Here is a 15,869-nt window from a genome sequence, read left to right as displayed (position 1 = left end):
CCTAATGTTTATTCCTCTCCCCTCCTCCTAACCCATCTTTAGCATATATACCAGCCTTTTCCTTGCTATAATCTGTTCTGAGTAAGGATCGCTACACCCGAAATGATAACTCTGCTTTCTCCCTACAGGTGCTGCCAGAAATGTTGAGATTTTCCAGCAATTTCCATTTTTGTTTCAGACTTCTAGCATCTGCAGTTCTCCAAACAGATTCAAGAACAACTTCTTTTCTGCAGTGTATCAGACTTTTGAATGGACCTCTCAAATGTTAATTTTGATCTCTCTCTTTGCACCTCCTCTGCGGCTGTCATGCTGTATTCTGCATTCTGTTCTGCTACCCTGATGCACTTTTTATGGTACAATCTGCCTGTATAGCATGCAAAACAATTCTTGTCACTGTAACTCAGTACTTGTAACAAAAATAAATTAATCAAGATGGGATTTCATCTCCAGAAGATCTGTTGGTGGCCCCTCCTACTGAAAATGCAATGGACAGAAATTGGTGAGGATGAGGTTAAGTATGTTATACCTCCTTGCTCCTACTAGACTGGGTCTGTGGCAATGTCCTTTAGGACTCACCCAACTCGATTTGTATGGTGCTGCCTAGCCACTCTTGGGGGTAGAATTTGAAGTCCCTCACCCATAGGACATTCATTGCCCACACTACTCTCAGTTCATCTTCCAAGCATTGATCAACTGATTCACGAGCAAAGAGGAGAGGAGATTTCCTTGCTCATGTTTGACCTAATTTCTTGAGACTAATTGGATTTGAAATCAATGATGAAGACTCCCAGAGCAATTCCATCCTGACTGTATACAACTGTGTCACTATCTCTGCTGGGTCTGTCTGTCGATAGGCCAATATCTGGGATGTTGTTTGGAAAGTACAATTCTGTATGTCATGTTGTTGCTTGAATGAAACCAAGAATTGCAGATGCAAGTGATCCTTCATCAGAGCTAGATCAGAAATATTAACTTGGTTTTCTCCTCACAGATGCTGCTAGACCTGCAGAGCTTTTCCAGCAATTTCTGCTTTTGCAGTTAAAATGTAGAACAGTTAATGAGCAGTGGCAGACATTTCAGGACATGTTCAATTCATCACAACTAAAATAAAATCCAGAGGGGAAGAAAGATTATAAGAGGAAGAAAAATATCCATGGCTAAGCAAGAAGTTAAAAATAAAAAAGGCAAAAACTAAAGATTGGAGAGGACTGAGAGCATCAAGTTCCGAGGAGTGACGATAACCAACAATCTGTCCTGGATCTCCCATTTGGTTGTGATGGTCAAGAAGACACAATAATGCTTCTTCTTCAGGAAATTCTGCATGTACATGAGGACACTCTCCAACCTTTACAGATGCACCATACAAAGCATGTTAGCTGGATGCATATTGGCCTGATATGGCAACTGCTCTACCCAGGTACATAAGATACTACAGAAATTTGTGTGCACAGCCCAGGCCTTCGCGAAAGCCAACCTCCCATCCATGGACTCCGTCTACACCTCCCATTGCCATGGAAAGGCTGCCAACATCAGAGACCCCTCCCACCCCAGTAATACTGTCTTCCAACCTCTTCAGTCAGGTAGAAAATACAGAAACTTGAAAAATGTGCCAACAGGTTCAAGAACAGCTTCTTCCCTGAGGTTATTGGTCAGGGAATGGACCTCCTGAAACAAATGTTGATTTTGCTTTGTGCATCTCCTGTGCAGCCATCACCTTTTTATGCCTCACTTTGTCTAAATACTATGTGATCTGTACATCCCTGTAGGTTATTAAAAACCTGTTCTTCTCACAAAACAAAACTTTACACTGTACTCAGGTACATGTGACAACAATGAATCAAATCATATTAAAATAATGCCATACTGTATTGTATCATATTGTAAAGGTTTGTGGCAGACTTAAACATGTAGAAAATTTAAAGAGCAACAAAAGGTTATGAACAAAAAAACTAAAAGGACAAAGGTAAAGGTAAAGGGCAAACGGTCGAGGGAAAGGGAAAGGGAAAGAACACGAGTGCAAAGTATAAAAAGGGACAGTAAATACTTCCAGGAGCTGAAGTGAGCTAGTTGCCTCAGACAGACAAACAAAAAGCTGGAAGAACACAGCAAGCCAGGCAGCATCAGCAGGTAGAGAAGTCAGCATTTTGGACGTAATCCTTCTTCAGGAAAGTTGCCTCTGGAAGGCTGCATCCCTGCTGTACTTACCCTATCAGCAAAGGAACACCTGGAAGACCTGCTTTGAAAGACTCAACTATTGAGAAAATGTTTTCTCACAGGTACATGTCTCATACATACAGCTGGGTTTGTGAGCGTATGTTTTTCTCACGATTAACTCATTACTTTGCAATGTGTAATAATTACAGCAGGATGGGGTATTAATGAGCATTTACAGTGCATTAATGAATGGAAAAAACTATGATCATTGGATGATCAGTCTGAGCTCTTTCTGCAAAAAAAATTAAAACTTTAACTAGCCATCAGGAATCTGAATTTTGGCTGCCTGTCCATGAAGTTCTCCATCCCACCTTTCTATCTATTTCAGGCAGTTCCAGAAGATTCCACTCTATATCTCTTTCCCTTTCCAGAGAGAAGAGCAGGAAGAGAAAGAATACATTTTAAGTGCTGCTTACATTGCTCTTAACTGGCATGTACTAACAATTTTGGTAACACCTACAAATTTTTCTGCACTTTTCAATTTTGAGGCCATGTTAAGTGCAGACAATCTGAAGTTGCACTATTTACATAAGTGTAACTAAGGACCAGTGCCTACCATGCAATCCCACAAGAATATTGATCCAGTTTGGAAGGTGAAAAGTGCTGACAAAACAAAGTTAAATTTTCATTAACAAATATACAACTAATACAAATTTTTTGCTACCTTGTTAAAGTTATCTGAAATATTTTATATCCAGCAATATAGGATGCAAGTTTTGTAAAGCTTTGTTTTCCAGAACCACCAACGCCTACCAGCAAAGCATTTCCACAATCTGTACGGATTATCCGCGATATCTGCAAAACATGGTTTTCTTGTTGTGACAGGTGGAATTTTACTTCAAAGAGAAAAATTGAACTGTTCAAGGTTCATTATTCTTTTTTCAAAATAACAGCTTAACAACAAAAAAAAGACATACTTAATACGAGATTAATTTTGTTAAGATTGTCCTGTCAGTGCATGCATACAGAGCTGAAAATTCTGAGGGCTGTTGTGTTAACAACTTGATATTATATCACAAAGATTACAACACAAATGGAGGCCATTAGATCCATTGTATCTGTGCTGGCTCACCTCAGAGTACAATGATGTTCTGATCAGATGGGTCAATGGGCTGAGGAGTGGAGGTGGAGTTTAATTTAGATAAATGTGAGGTGCTGCATTTTGAAAAGGCAAATCAGGGCAGGACTTACACACTTAATGGTAAGATCCGGGGGAATGTTGCTGAACAAAGAGACCTTGGAGTGCAGGTTCATAGTTCCTTGAAAGTAGAGTCGCCCAGGTAGGTACGATAGTGAGGATGACGTTTGGTATGCTTTCCTTTATTAGACAGTGCATTGAGTATTGGAGTTGGGAGGTTATGTTGTGGCTGTACAGGGCATTGTTTAGGCCACTTTTGGAATGTTGTGTGCAATTCTGGTCTCTCTCCTATAGGAAAAATGTTGTGAAACCTGAAAGGGTTCAGAAAAGATTTACAAGGATGTTGCCAGGGTTGGGGGATTTGAGCTACAGGGAGAGATTGAATAGGCTGGGACTGTTTTCCCTAGAGCATCGGATGCTGAGAGGTGACGTTACAGAGGGTTATAAAATCATGAGGGGCATGGATAGAGTAAATAGATAAGGTCTTTTCCCTGGGGTGGGTGAGTCTAGAACTAGAGGATATAGATTTAAGGTGAGCGGGTAAAACATTAAAAGGTATCTAAGGGGCAACTTTTCACACAGAGGATAGTGCATGTATGTAATGAGCTGCTAGAGGAAATGGTGAAGACTGGTATGATTGCAACATTTAAACAGCATCTCTATGGGTATATTAATACGTGAGGACAAATGAACCTCTGCCTTTATTACATTCGTGGGGTGATTCAGAGCCGTGGAACAGGGAATGAAGCTGGTGCGGTGGATAGCTGTCTGGATGATAGAAGGATGTGGTTCAATTGTTGGCAAACTAATTGGACCAGAGGGTCTGTTTTCATGCCGTACATCTCTATGGCTCTGAACCTGGGAGAATAACTTGAAGTCAGCTGGACGGCACAGTGGCGCATTGGTTAGCAATGCTACTGCCTCACAGCGCCAGAGACCTGGGTTCAATTCCCGCTTCGGGTGACTGACTGTGTGGAGTTTGTACATTCTCCCCATGCCTGCGTGGGTTTCCTCCGGGTGCTCCGGTTTCCTCCCACAGTCCAAAAATATGTAGGTTAGGTGAATTGGCCATGTTAACTTGTCCGTAGTGTTAGGTGAAGGGGTAAATGTAGGGGAATGGGTCTGGGTGGGTTGCGCTTCAGTGGGTCGGTGTGGACTTGTTGGGCCGAAGGGCCTGTTTCCACAATGTGAGTAATCTAATCTAATCAGCTCTCCTGTTTTGTTTTCAGCAAAACCTCCAAAAATAATTTTTGTTTTGATAACTATCTCAATTCTGTTTTTAAAATAATGACTGAATCTCTCTTGTCTACACCCTCAAAGTGCATTTCTGATCCTAACTGTTCACTGCATAAGATATGTTTTTTTCACTCATCACCCCTGAACGTTTGTGAATCACCTTAAAACAATTCTCCAGTCCTTGGCCATGAATGTGAACAGTTCTCCCCACTCAATTGGTCCAGGCCTCTCATTGTTTTTGGAACTGAAGTTCCTTAGTCACATTACCATCATTGCAAAACTTCACTAAAGCCTCTCAAATGTCTTCATATGCTACTGAAAGTATGGCCAAAAGAATTGGACAGAATATTTTAGTTGTAGTCGAACTGTATTTGGTTATGAGGTAGTAGATTCATTCACCAAGCTGGTGTGGCTTTCTGCTGGTGTTTCATCGCCTCATTAGGTGACATCGTTAATGCGTCTTCGATACAGTGTTGGTGGTCTGTCCCTCCGGGTATTTATGTGTCTCTGCTTTTTGATACAATCCAAGTGGTACAGGTGATTGCGAGGAAACAGAACCAGAAGTACTGAAAAACAGAGAAATGTAAATACCAGGCGGGACAGACCACCAACACTTTTTTGAAGATGCATTGACTATGTCACCTCATGAGGCAACGAAACATCTGCAAACAAACACACCATCTCGGCAAACAAATCTACAACCTTATCCACAACTTGAGCTACAAATCTTTTCAAAAACTGTGTTTGGTTATGTCAAGTTAGATTAAGGTTTGCTATCTTTTTTTTAATAGTCTGTGTCTTTATCTATAAAATCCAGAATCGCCTGTTTTAAAAGCTATTCCTCGCCAGAACATAACAACACAACGGTTGGAGGAAGAGCGCCTCATCTTCCGCCTGGGAACCCTCCAACCACAAGGGATGAACTCAGATTTCTCCAGTTTCCTCATTTCCCCTCCCCCCACCTTGTCTCAGTCGATTCCCTTGAACTCAGCACCGCCCTCCTAACCTGCAATCTTCTTCCTGACCTCTCCGTCCCCACCCCACTCCGGCCAACCACCCTCACCTTGACCTCCTTCCACCTATCCCACCTCCATCACCCCTCCCCCAAGTCCCTCCTCCCTACCTTTTATCTTAGCCTGCCTGGCACCCTCTCCTCATTCCTGATGAAGGGCTCTGGCCCGAAACGTCGAATTTCCTGTTCCTTGGATGCTGCCTGACCTGCTGTGCTTTAACCAGCAACACATTTTCAGCTTAAAAACTATTTTCTCAGCCTAGACTGCCAACGTCAATGATGTGTGTCTATAAACGCATAGGTTTAAAAATCATATCATTTATTTCTATAACCTTTACTCATTCTTCTTACTAACTTCATATTCTTCTGTAGTAAATTTGTCCTGCCATGTTGTTGATTATTCATCACAGAATGCAGGTATTACTGGTTAGGTCAGCATTTATTGCCTAGCCCCAGTTGCCCAGAGGGTAGTTAAGCATCAACTACATCACTGTAAGTCTGGAGTGACAAGCAGGCCAGACTGGGTAGGATAGCAGATTTCCTTTCCTGAAGGACATTAATGAACCAGATGGGTTTTTCCTGACAATTGACACTGGTTTCATGATCATCATGAGACTCTTAATTCCAGATTGTTATTGAATTCAGATTACCAGCATTTGAATGAATAAAAAGAAATGATTTTAACGTTTAAATTCTCACTTTCATAATGTGTGTCATCGCATCCTTGAAGAACACAAGATCAAGAAAACCTGACCGGACTCCTTCATTATGTTGCCTCTGGTAAAACTGTAATTTTTCAGTCAGGAATTCATAGCTTGGGATCTGAAATATATTTATTTGTGACAATTAGAATATCACAAAGAACATACAATCAGAGATGTACAGCACAGAAACAGAGCCTTTGGTCCAACTTGTCCACGCCAACCAGATATCCCAACCTAATCTAGTCCCACTTGCCAGCACTTGGCCCATATCCCTCCAAACCCTTCCTATTCATATACCCATCCAGATGCCTTTTAAATGTTGCAATTGTACCTGCCTCCACCACTTCCTCTGGCAGCTCATTCTATACACATACTATCCTCTGTGTGAAAAGGTTGCACATTAGGTCTCTTTCATGTCTTTCCCTTCTCACCCTAAAACTATGCCCTCTAGGTCTGGACTCAGCTACCCCAGGGAAAAGACTTTGTCCACTTATCCTATCTATATCCCTCATAATTTTGTAAACCTCTGTAAGGTCACCCCTCAGCCTCTGACGCTCCAGGAAAAACATCCCCAGTCTGTTCAGTCTCTCCCTATAGCTCAAATAATCTTCCAACCCTGGCAACATCCTTGTAAATCTTTTCTGAACCCTTTCAAGTTTCACAGCATTTTTCTGATAGGAAGAAAACAAGAACTGCACATAATAATCCAAAAGTGGCCTAGCTAATATCCTGTACAACCACAACATGACCTCCCAACTTCTGTACTCAATACACCGACCAATAAAAGCATACCAAACGTCTTCTTCACTATCTTGTCCACCTGTGACTCTACTTTCTAGGAGCTATGAACCTGCACTCCAAGGTCGCTTTGTTCAGCAACACTCCCTAGGACCTTACCTTGAAGTGTATCAAGTCCTGCAAAGGTTCGCTTTCCCAAAATTCAGCACCTTGCATTTATCTAAATTACCTTCCATCTGGTTCTCCTCAGCACATTCACCCATCTGATCAAGATCCAGTAGTAATCTGAGGTAACCTTCTTCGCTGTCAACTACACCTCCAATTTTTGTGTCATCTGCAAACTTATTAATTCTTATGCTCGCATCCAAATCATTTATGTAAATAACAAAAAGTAGAGGGCCCAGCACCAATTCTTGTGGCGCTCCACTGGTCACAGACAGGCCTCCAGTCTGAAAAAAGAACTCTCTACCACCACCCTCTGTCTTCTAGCTTTAAGTCAGGTCTGTATCCAAATGGCTAGTTCTCCCTGTATTCCATGAGATCTAACCTTGCTAACCAGTCTCCCATGGAGAAACTTGTTGAAGACTTTATTGAAGTCCATATAGGTCACATTGATCACTCTGCCCTCATCAATCCTTTGTTACTTCTTTAAAATCTCAATCAAGTTTGTGAGACATGATTTCCCATGCATAAAGCCATGTTGACTATCTCTAACCAGTCCTTGCCTTTCCAAGTACATGTACATCCTGTCACTCAGGATTCCCTCCAACAACTTGCTTCAGGCTCACTGGTCTATAATTCCCTGGTTTGTTCTTATCACCTTTCTTAATTAGTGGCACCACGTTAGCCAATCTTTATTCTTCCAGCACCTCACCTGTGATGATCAATGATACAAATTTCTCAGCAAGGTCCCAGCAATCACTTCCCTAGCTTCCTACAGAGTTCTAATGTACACCTGATCAGGTCCTGAGGATTTATCGAATTTTAAGTGTTTCAAGACATCCAGCACTTTCTCCTCTGTAATATGGATATTTTTCAAGATGTCACCATCTATTTCTCTACATTCTATATCTTCCATGCTCTTCTCTACAATAAAAACTAATGTAAAATACTCATTTAGTATCTCCGCCATCTCCTGCCACTCCACACAAAGACCTCCTTGCTGATCTTTGAGGGTCCCTTTTGTTACCCTTTTGCCCTTAACTTGTAAAAACCCTTTGAATTCTCCTTAACCCTATTTGTCAAAGCCCCGAAACATCTATTCTCCTGCTCCTCGGATGCTGCCTGGTCTGCTGTATTTTTCCAGCACCACATTTTTCAACTCTGGTCTCCAGCATCTGCAGTCCTCACTTTCTCTGACTCAAAGCTATCTTTTTGCGCTCCTCAATAACATGTAAAGTCTCACTAAAATTCAAGAAGAGCATATCACTATACTAAGGACCATTTTGCTTCTTCCAATCTACAGAACCAGAAAATAGCATGTATTCCTCTACAAAACACTGCTCCAGGCTAACTTAATATATATGGCTTATATTTTTAAGTTTAATCAAAGGGCATATGGCAATAAAACATATAATCAAGAAAGAACCCATTCTACTCACTATTATAGATTTTAAACAGAAGTTATTAATCTAATATAGTAAAGTGTGAAAGTTGTAATTGTCCCATTAGACCAGAGGCTGCTTTTTAAAAGGAGATGACTGATGGCAGGTTTATTCAGAGAATGCAATGCCTCAGAAGAATGTTCAGAAATTGGCATCCCTCTGCTGAATTATGGCATGGGAATTGAACCTGTTGCTGATCATTGACCGAGTCAGCCTAGCCCTCACTGACCGAACCAGCCTAGCCCTCACTGATAGAGCTGACCTAGCCCTCACTGCCTGAGACAGCCGAGCCCTCACTGACCGAACCAGCCTAGCCCTCACTGCTAGAGCTGAGTTGCCCTCACTGCCTGAGACAGCCGAGCCCTCACTGACCAAGCCAGCTTAGACCTCACTGACCGAACCGGCCTAGCCCTCACTGACCGACCTGACCAAGCCCTCACTGACCGAGCCGGCTTAGACCTCACTGATCGAGCCAGCCTAGCCCTCACTGACTGAGCTGACCTAGCCTTCACTGACTGAGCCGACCTAGCCCTCACTGACCGAGCCGACCTAGCACTCACTGACCGAGCCGACCTAGCCCTCACTGAATGAGCCGGCCTAGCCCTCACTGAATGAGCCGGCCTAGCACTCACTGACCGAGCCGACCTCGCCCTCACTGAATGAGCCGGCCTAGCCGTCACTGACCGAGCCGACCTAGCCCTCACTGACCGAGCCGACCTAGCCCTCACTGACCGAGCCGACCTAGCACTCACTGACCGAGCTGACCTAGCACTCACTGACCGAGCCGACCTAGCCCTCACTGAACGAGCCGGCCTAGCCGTCACTGACCGAGCCGACCTAGCCCTCACTGACCGAGCCGACCTAGCCCTCACTGACCGAGCCGACCTAGCCCTCACTGAATGAGCCGGCCTAGCCGTCACTGACCAAGCCGACCTCGCCCTCACTGATCGAGCTGACCTAGCCCTCACTGACTAAACCGGCCTAGCCGTCACTGAACGAGCCGGCTTAGATCTCATTGACTGAGCCAGCCTAGCACTCACTGACAGAGCCAGTCAGAATTTTATTAAGTGAACTGGCCAAGTCCTCAGCAACTAAATTGGCATAGTCCTTGATGGTTGAGTCATCACTGACCAAGCTGTCCAGCATAGTAGACTTCCTACTTTGTGTAAAGAGGTATTTGGCCCATCGAGTCTGCACTGACCCTCCAAACCCATCTGATTCCTGTAACCCTGCATTTCTGATGCTAACCCACTGAGCCTGAACACTAATCGGTAAATTAGCATGGCCAATCACCTAATCAGCATATCTTTGGACTTTGGAGAAACCAGAGCACTTGGTAGAAATCTAACAAGACACAGGGAGAACATGTAAACTCCACACAGACTGTCATCCAAGGCTGGAATCAAACCAAGGTCACTGGTGCTTTGAGGCAGCAGTGCTAACCACTGAGCTCAAGTCCTCACTGACTGAGCTGGTCTTGTCCAAAACCACAAAGTTGAGTAGGCCACCAACCCAACTGGATGGATAAACTACTTGATTGTCTTTACCAATCTCCATGCCACGGATATTTCTGTCTGCGGCAGAATCAGTATGAATGACTTGTGCATAGTCTATTTGGAGATAAAAGTTCTATCTTCACTTCCAGTACGTCATTGCATTGTCACCTTAATAAATGGGACAAACTTTGCACTGGTGTGGAAATGACTAAAAGCAGTAGACCCAGCACTGAACCTTGTCTTGGCATCAATGACATGCGGTGCACCATCATCAGCAGCAGAAATATATTGAAATGCAAACTGCAAACTCAATGCCCATTAAAGCCTCCAATCTTGTTCAGCCAGCAGCTCCTGAGTGCATTAACATTGTAAACTATGGAACTGTCTCCTTGCCCTGCCTGTGTTACTTTAAAGCAAATGCAAACTTCCAAGAGAGCTTAGACCTGCCTTTCGACATGGCCCATGTAAATAAAGGAATTAAGAATGGATTGAAGTGAAAAACAGCTGCAAATGTGTTGCTGGTCAAGAAGTGAAAAATACATTTTCAAGGCTGATGGTTGTGAAACTTTACAAAACGTAATTAGACCTTAACATATAAGAACAATAGTAGAAGTAAAGCAGACAATGATGTGATGTACCATTTCATAGACTTTTGGGACAACAAATACAAAATCTTCAGGCTCATCGCCAGTTGGCTCTGGAAGGTCACGAAGAAAATCAACAAAGTACGGCTCTTTGTGAAGCTTTTCTGCCAGTTGTTTTCCAATATTATCTTCAACAGTACGTGTCACTGCATTTTCAAACCAATATCTGTCCTCTTCGCTTATAAATCTATTAAATCACATAAAAGTCAAGAATCAATTCTTACTAACTTTATTACTAATGAATAGACTGACTGTACAAAGCATGAGACATCGAATTCCATGCTGATAGCTTTATGTGTGAGTGGTTAATTTATGTAAAACGAATGTCTGTGAGCAGCAGCTTGAAAGTTTGCAGGCACACAGAGAGCACCCAAACTGAAACATTCGTATCCTAAGACCGTATAGTTAGCAAGCTAAGCAGCAGTTTTTACCAAGACAACAGGCTTATGAATTTAGCCAATCAGTTTGAACCAAACACTTTGATCCCAAAAACCTATTAAATTTAAGTCTGATAGTTTTGACCAATAGGACCAATCCTATTGTAAAAAGTATTGATGTGTCATCATGGGTATAAAAGAAGGGGGCAGTTGGACAAAGACCTCAGAGCAAGCTGCTATCTGCCAGAGCTAATGGCCCTCAGCTCTCGAGAGAGAATCACTGGCTTTCACAGCCTCCTCTATGTCATAGTGAAAGCACCATCTAAATAACAATGGTACCAATAACAGAGAAGGTATTCCTGACAGATGGTTCGATGGAGAAAGCAAAGACCATTCCGGAAGACACATAACCTGGTTGTAATTTTGAGAGAATACATTTTCTTATGGTATATTTATTGGTACAACATACCATAAGAATCTTGTTTTATTTGGGAATAGTTAATAGTTAGAAGGGATTTATTTGGTTTGTTAATAGTCTAGTTAATTTGTTCGCTGTTAGAGGTAGATAAATAAATTGTTACTTGCTGATTTTAAAGTGAGTGTTGGTGATTTTTTTTTAGCCATTAAGTTACTGAGGAGCAGGTTACACCACTTTGCACACTTTTTTCTGACTATAGGGCGAGGTGTTCCTCTTTGGGGCTTTCAGATTTAGTTTTCAGGGGGAGGTCAACCTCTGCTTTATAACACAAAGCGGTAAGAGTGGCAATTTGGAAGGAGAGAGAGGTATTAATTAAATTCATCAAAGATCCAAAGCCAGAAAGGGAAACAAGAATGTTACATTTATTAAAGATGCATTTTTAAAAAGAAACTTTCCTCTCTTAAGGATTTTCAGAAAAATCAAACAGGCTTATTTTTTTCAAGTGACCTGAGGATGGAAAACGTTGATCACTCTAACTTGTGCATCCTCAGCACTCAGACCTGGAAGGTTCATTTGGACAACCGACTCAAGGCAATAAGTCATCTGATTAAATGACTGGCTATGAATCTTAAAGATGGAGAATGGGAAAAAATTGTGGCTGTAAGAGCTGTTCCTTTGAGGCATTTTCAATGCTGAAGCTGATTTCCTCAAATGCCAAGATCAGCAATTACTGTTTGATAAGCTGTTGCATTGGTTTGGAACTTTGGAGAAAAATAATCAGAACAACAGTACTTTAAAAAGGAGGAAGAGAGACAAAGATAGAAACCCGGCTCAAAGGTAGAAGACAGAGGGAGGTGCTGGAGGGTTCTTTTTCTGTGACAGTGGAGTGCCACAAGGATTGGTACTGGGTCCACTACTTTTCATCATTTATATAAATGATTTGAATGTGAGCATAAGAGGTATAGTTTGCCGGTGACACCAAAATTGGAGGTGTAGTAGACAGCGAAGAGGGTTACCTCAGATTACAACGAAATCTTGATCAGATGGGACAATGGGCTGAGAAGTGGCAGACGGAGCTTAATTTAAATAAATGTGAGATGCTGCATTTTGGGAAAACAAATCTTAGCAGGACTTATACACTTAATGGTAAGGTCTTAGGGAGTGTTGCTGAACAAAGAGACCTTGGAGTGCAAATTCATAGCTCCTTGACAGTGGAGTCGCAGGTAGATAGGATAGTGAAAAAGGCGTTTGGTATGCTTTCCTTTATTGGTCAGAGAATGGAGTACAGGAGTTGAGAGGTCATGTTATGGCTGCACAGGACATTGGTTAGGCCACTTTTGGAATATTGTATGCAATTCTGGTCTCCTTCCTATTGGAAAGATGTGAAACTTGAAAGGGATCAGAAAAGATTTACAAGGAAATTGCCAGGGTTAGATAATTTGAGCTATAGGGAGAGGTTGAATAGGTTAGGGATGTTTTCCCTGGAGTATCGGAGGCTGAGGGGTGACCTTATAGAGGTTTATAAAATTATGAGGGGCATGGATAGGATAAATAGGCAAAGTCTTTTCCCTGGGGTGAGGGAGTCCAGAACTCAAGAGCATAGGTTTAAGTTGAGAGAGGAAAGATATAAAAGAGACCTAAGGGACATCATTTTCACACAGAGGGTGGTACATGTATGGAATGAGCTGCCAGAGGAAGTGGGTACAATTGTAACATTTAAAAGGCATCTGGATGGGTATATGAACAGGGAGGCTTGTAGGGATATGGGCCAGGTGCTGACAGGTGGGACTAGATTGGGTTGGGATATCTGGTCAGCATGGACAAGTTGGACTGAAGGATCTGTTTCCGTGCTGTGCACCTCTATGACTCTACGACACATGGTCAGTGATTCAAATGAGAAAGAAATCTACACTACTGTCTGACACAGTGAATCTGCATAGCTATTGCCTTTGCTGATTTAGTTCAAGGATCTCTGGACATCAGAGCACATTTAAGAAAAATTAAACGGCAAAAATCACAGCCGATCTTGAGGGAACGTATGTGGGGAGCTCACAGCATGGCAGCAGATAAGTGCATAGTTTTTAAGTGTAACCTTGCTGTTTCTGCAAATCTACAATAGTGAGTAGAGTGGGTTCTTTTTTGATTTTTTTATTGAGATCTGTCCCTTGATTACATTTTAAAAAATATAAAATATTGGTACTAAGTTAGCCAGGAGCAGTGTTTTCTTAGAGCAGTGCTATTTTATGGGTCTGCAGATTGTTAAGATGCAGGGATGGCCTTTAGTACAGTCATATGCTCTTCTTGGTGGATGTGGGAGATTAGGAAGAGTCGCCATTTTACTGATGAATATGTCTGCAGTAAATGCGTTTGATTGTGAATCCTATCAAATCACAGATCAGTTAGAGCAGCAGTTCGAGGCAAGGAGGAATTTACAGGAGTAGGGGTGTGATGGATGGTAGTTATAGGAAGGGAGAAAAGCTGCAGATACAGTCAGGTAGATGGGTTAACTCCAGGAAAAATAGGAGGGGGTAGGCAGGTAGTCTCCTGTGGCTATTCCCATCTCAAACAAGTATGCTGTTTTGGAATATGTAAGGTGATGGACTCTATAGGGGAACGTAATGCGAACAACCAAATTTCTGGTACAGACACTGGCTCAAATGTAATGAGGGGTACGTCACATTCCAAGTGATTGGTTAAGATAGGGGACCCTTTATTCAGAGGCACAGAAAGACATTACTGTAGCCGACAGTGAGACATCAGAATGGTGTGTTACATCACTCATGCCAGGATCAGAGAGAGTGCAGAATATCCTCCAAGGGGAGAAGGTCCAGCAGGAGGTCATTGTATACATTGAAACTAATGACATAGCAAGGGGAAAGGAGAGATTCTGAAGGGCGAATATAGGAAGTTAGGCAAGAATCTTAAAAAGGATTTCCTCGAGTATAGTAATATCTGGATTACTCCCAGTGCAATGAGCTAATGAGGGCAGGAATAGGAGGATAGAGCAGATGAAAGCAAGGCTGAGGAGCTGGTGCATGAAAGATGGGTTCACATTTTAGTATCATTGGAATCTCTTCTGGGGTAGCAGTGGCCTGTACAAGAAGGATGGATTGCAACTGAATTGGAAGGGGACTAATATCCTGGCAGGGAGATTTGCAAAAGGTGCTCGGAAGGATTTAAACTAGTAAGGTGGGGCGGGTGGGGAGGCGTGGGGGTGGAGTTGGAGGTGGGACCCAGGGAGATAGTTAGGAAAGAGATCAATCTGAGACTAGTACAGTTGAGAAATGAAGTGAGTCAAATAGTCTGGGCAGGCAGGCCAAAGCATTTGGATGGGTATATGAATAGGAAGGGTTTGGAAGGATGTGGGCCGGGTGCTGGCAGGTGGGATTAGATTGGGTTGGGATATCTGGTCAGCATGGATGGGTTAGACTGAAGGGTCTGCTTCAATGCTGTACATCTCTATGACTCTATACTTAGTGATTAATTTTGTAAAGTGACAGCAGACTACAGTTTCCTACCTGGACACAAACTAGTGAGCCTGACTTAAATGGTAGGCAAATTGTTGGAGGGGATTCTGAGGAAGAGGATTCACATGTATTTGGAAAGGCAAGGACTGATTAGGGATCGTCAACATGGTTTTGTGCATGAGAAATTATGTCTCACTAACTTTATTAAGCTTTTTGAAGAAGTGACGAAGAAGATTGTCCATATGGATTTCAGTAAGGTTTTCAAAAAGGTTCTACATGGTAGGTAGGTTAGATAACATGGAATACAAAAACTAGCTATTTGGATACTAAATTGTCTTGAAGGTAGGAAACAGAGAGTGACGGTGGAGGGTTGTTTTTCAGACTGGAGGTCAGCGAGCAGGAAAGATTGGTGCTGGGTCCCCTGCTTTTTGTCATTTATATAAGTGATTTGGATGTGACATAGGAGGCAAGGTTAGTAAGTCTGCAGATGACACCAACATTGGTACAGTGGACAGCAAAGAAGATTACCTCAGAGTACAACGGGACCTTAATCAGATGGGCCAATTGGCCGAGAAGTGGCTGATGAAATTTAATTTAGATAAGTGTGAGGTGCTGCATTTTGGGAGGGCAGAATGTACATACTTAATGGTAGGGTCCTGGGGAGTGCTGAACAAAGAGATCTTGGGGTGCAGGGGCAAAGTTCCTTGAAAGTGGAGTTGCAGATAAATAAGATAGTGAAGAAGACATTTGCTATGCTTTCCTTCATTGGTCAAAGCATTGAGTATAAGAGGTGGGATATCTGTTGCGGGTATGTAGGATAT

At 42.5% G+C, this 15,869-nt stretch overlaps 1 protein-coding gene across 1 annotated transcript in view; it reads right to left on the bottom strand.

The window, feature by feature from the left end:
* The window catches only part of LOC132834281 (dynein axonemal heavy chain 8-like), a 1,170,382-nt gene that overhangs the window by 242,102 nt on the left and 912,411 nt on the right, over positions 1–15,869 (bottom strand). Inside the window, exons 59-61 of the mRNA XM_060853001.1 lie at positions 10,781–10,973; positions 6,300–6,422; positions 2,879–3,009 (exon numbers count right to left, since the gene is read on the bottom strand). Of these exons, the coding sequence (XP_060708984.1) occupies positions 2,879–3,009; positions 6,300–6,422; positions 10,781–10,973 (447 nt within the window). The remainder of the gene's footprint in view (positions 1–2,878; positions 3,010–6,299; positions 6,423–10,780; positions 10,974–15,869) is intronic.

Source organism: Hemiscyllium ocellatum, chromosome 3, assembly GCF_020745735.1.
Source record: "Hemiscyllium ocellatum isolate sHemOce1 chromosome 3, sHemOce1.pat.X.cur, whole genome shotgun sequence".
Classification (NCBI taxonomy): Eukaryota; Metazoa; Chordata; class Chondrichthyes; order Orectolobiformes; family Hemiscylliidae; genus Hemiscyllium; species Hemiscyllium ocellatum.
This window is presented reverse-complemented; position numbering and strand designations above follow the sequence as displayed.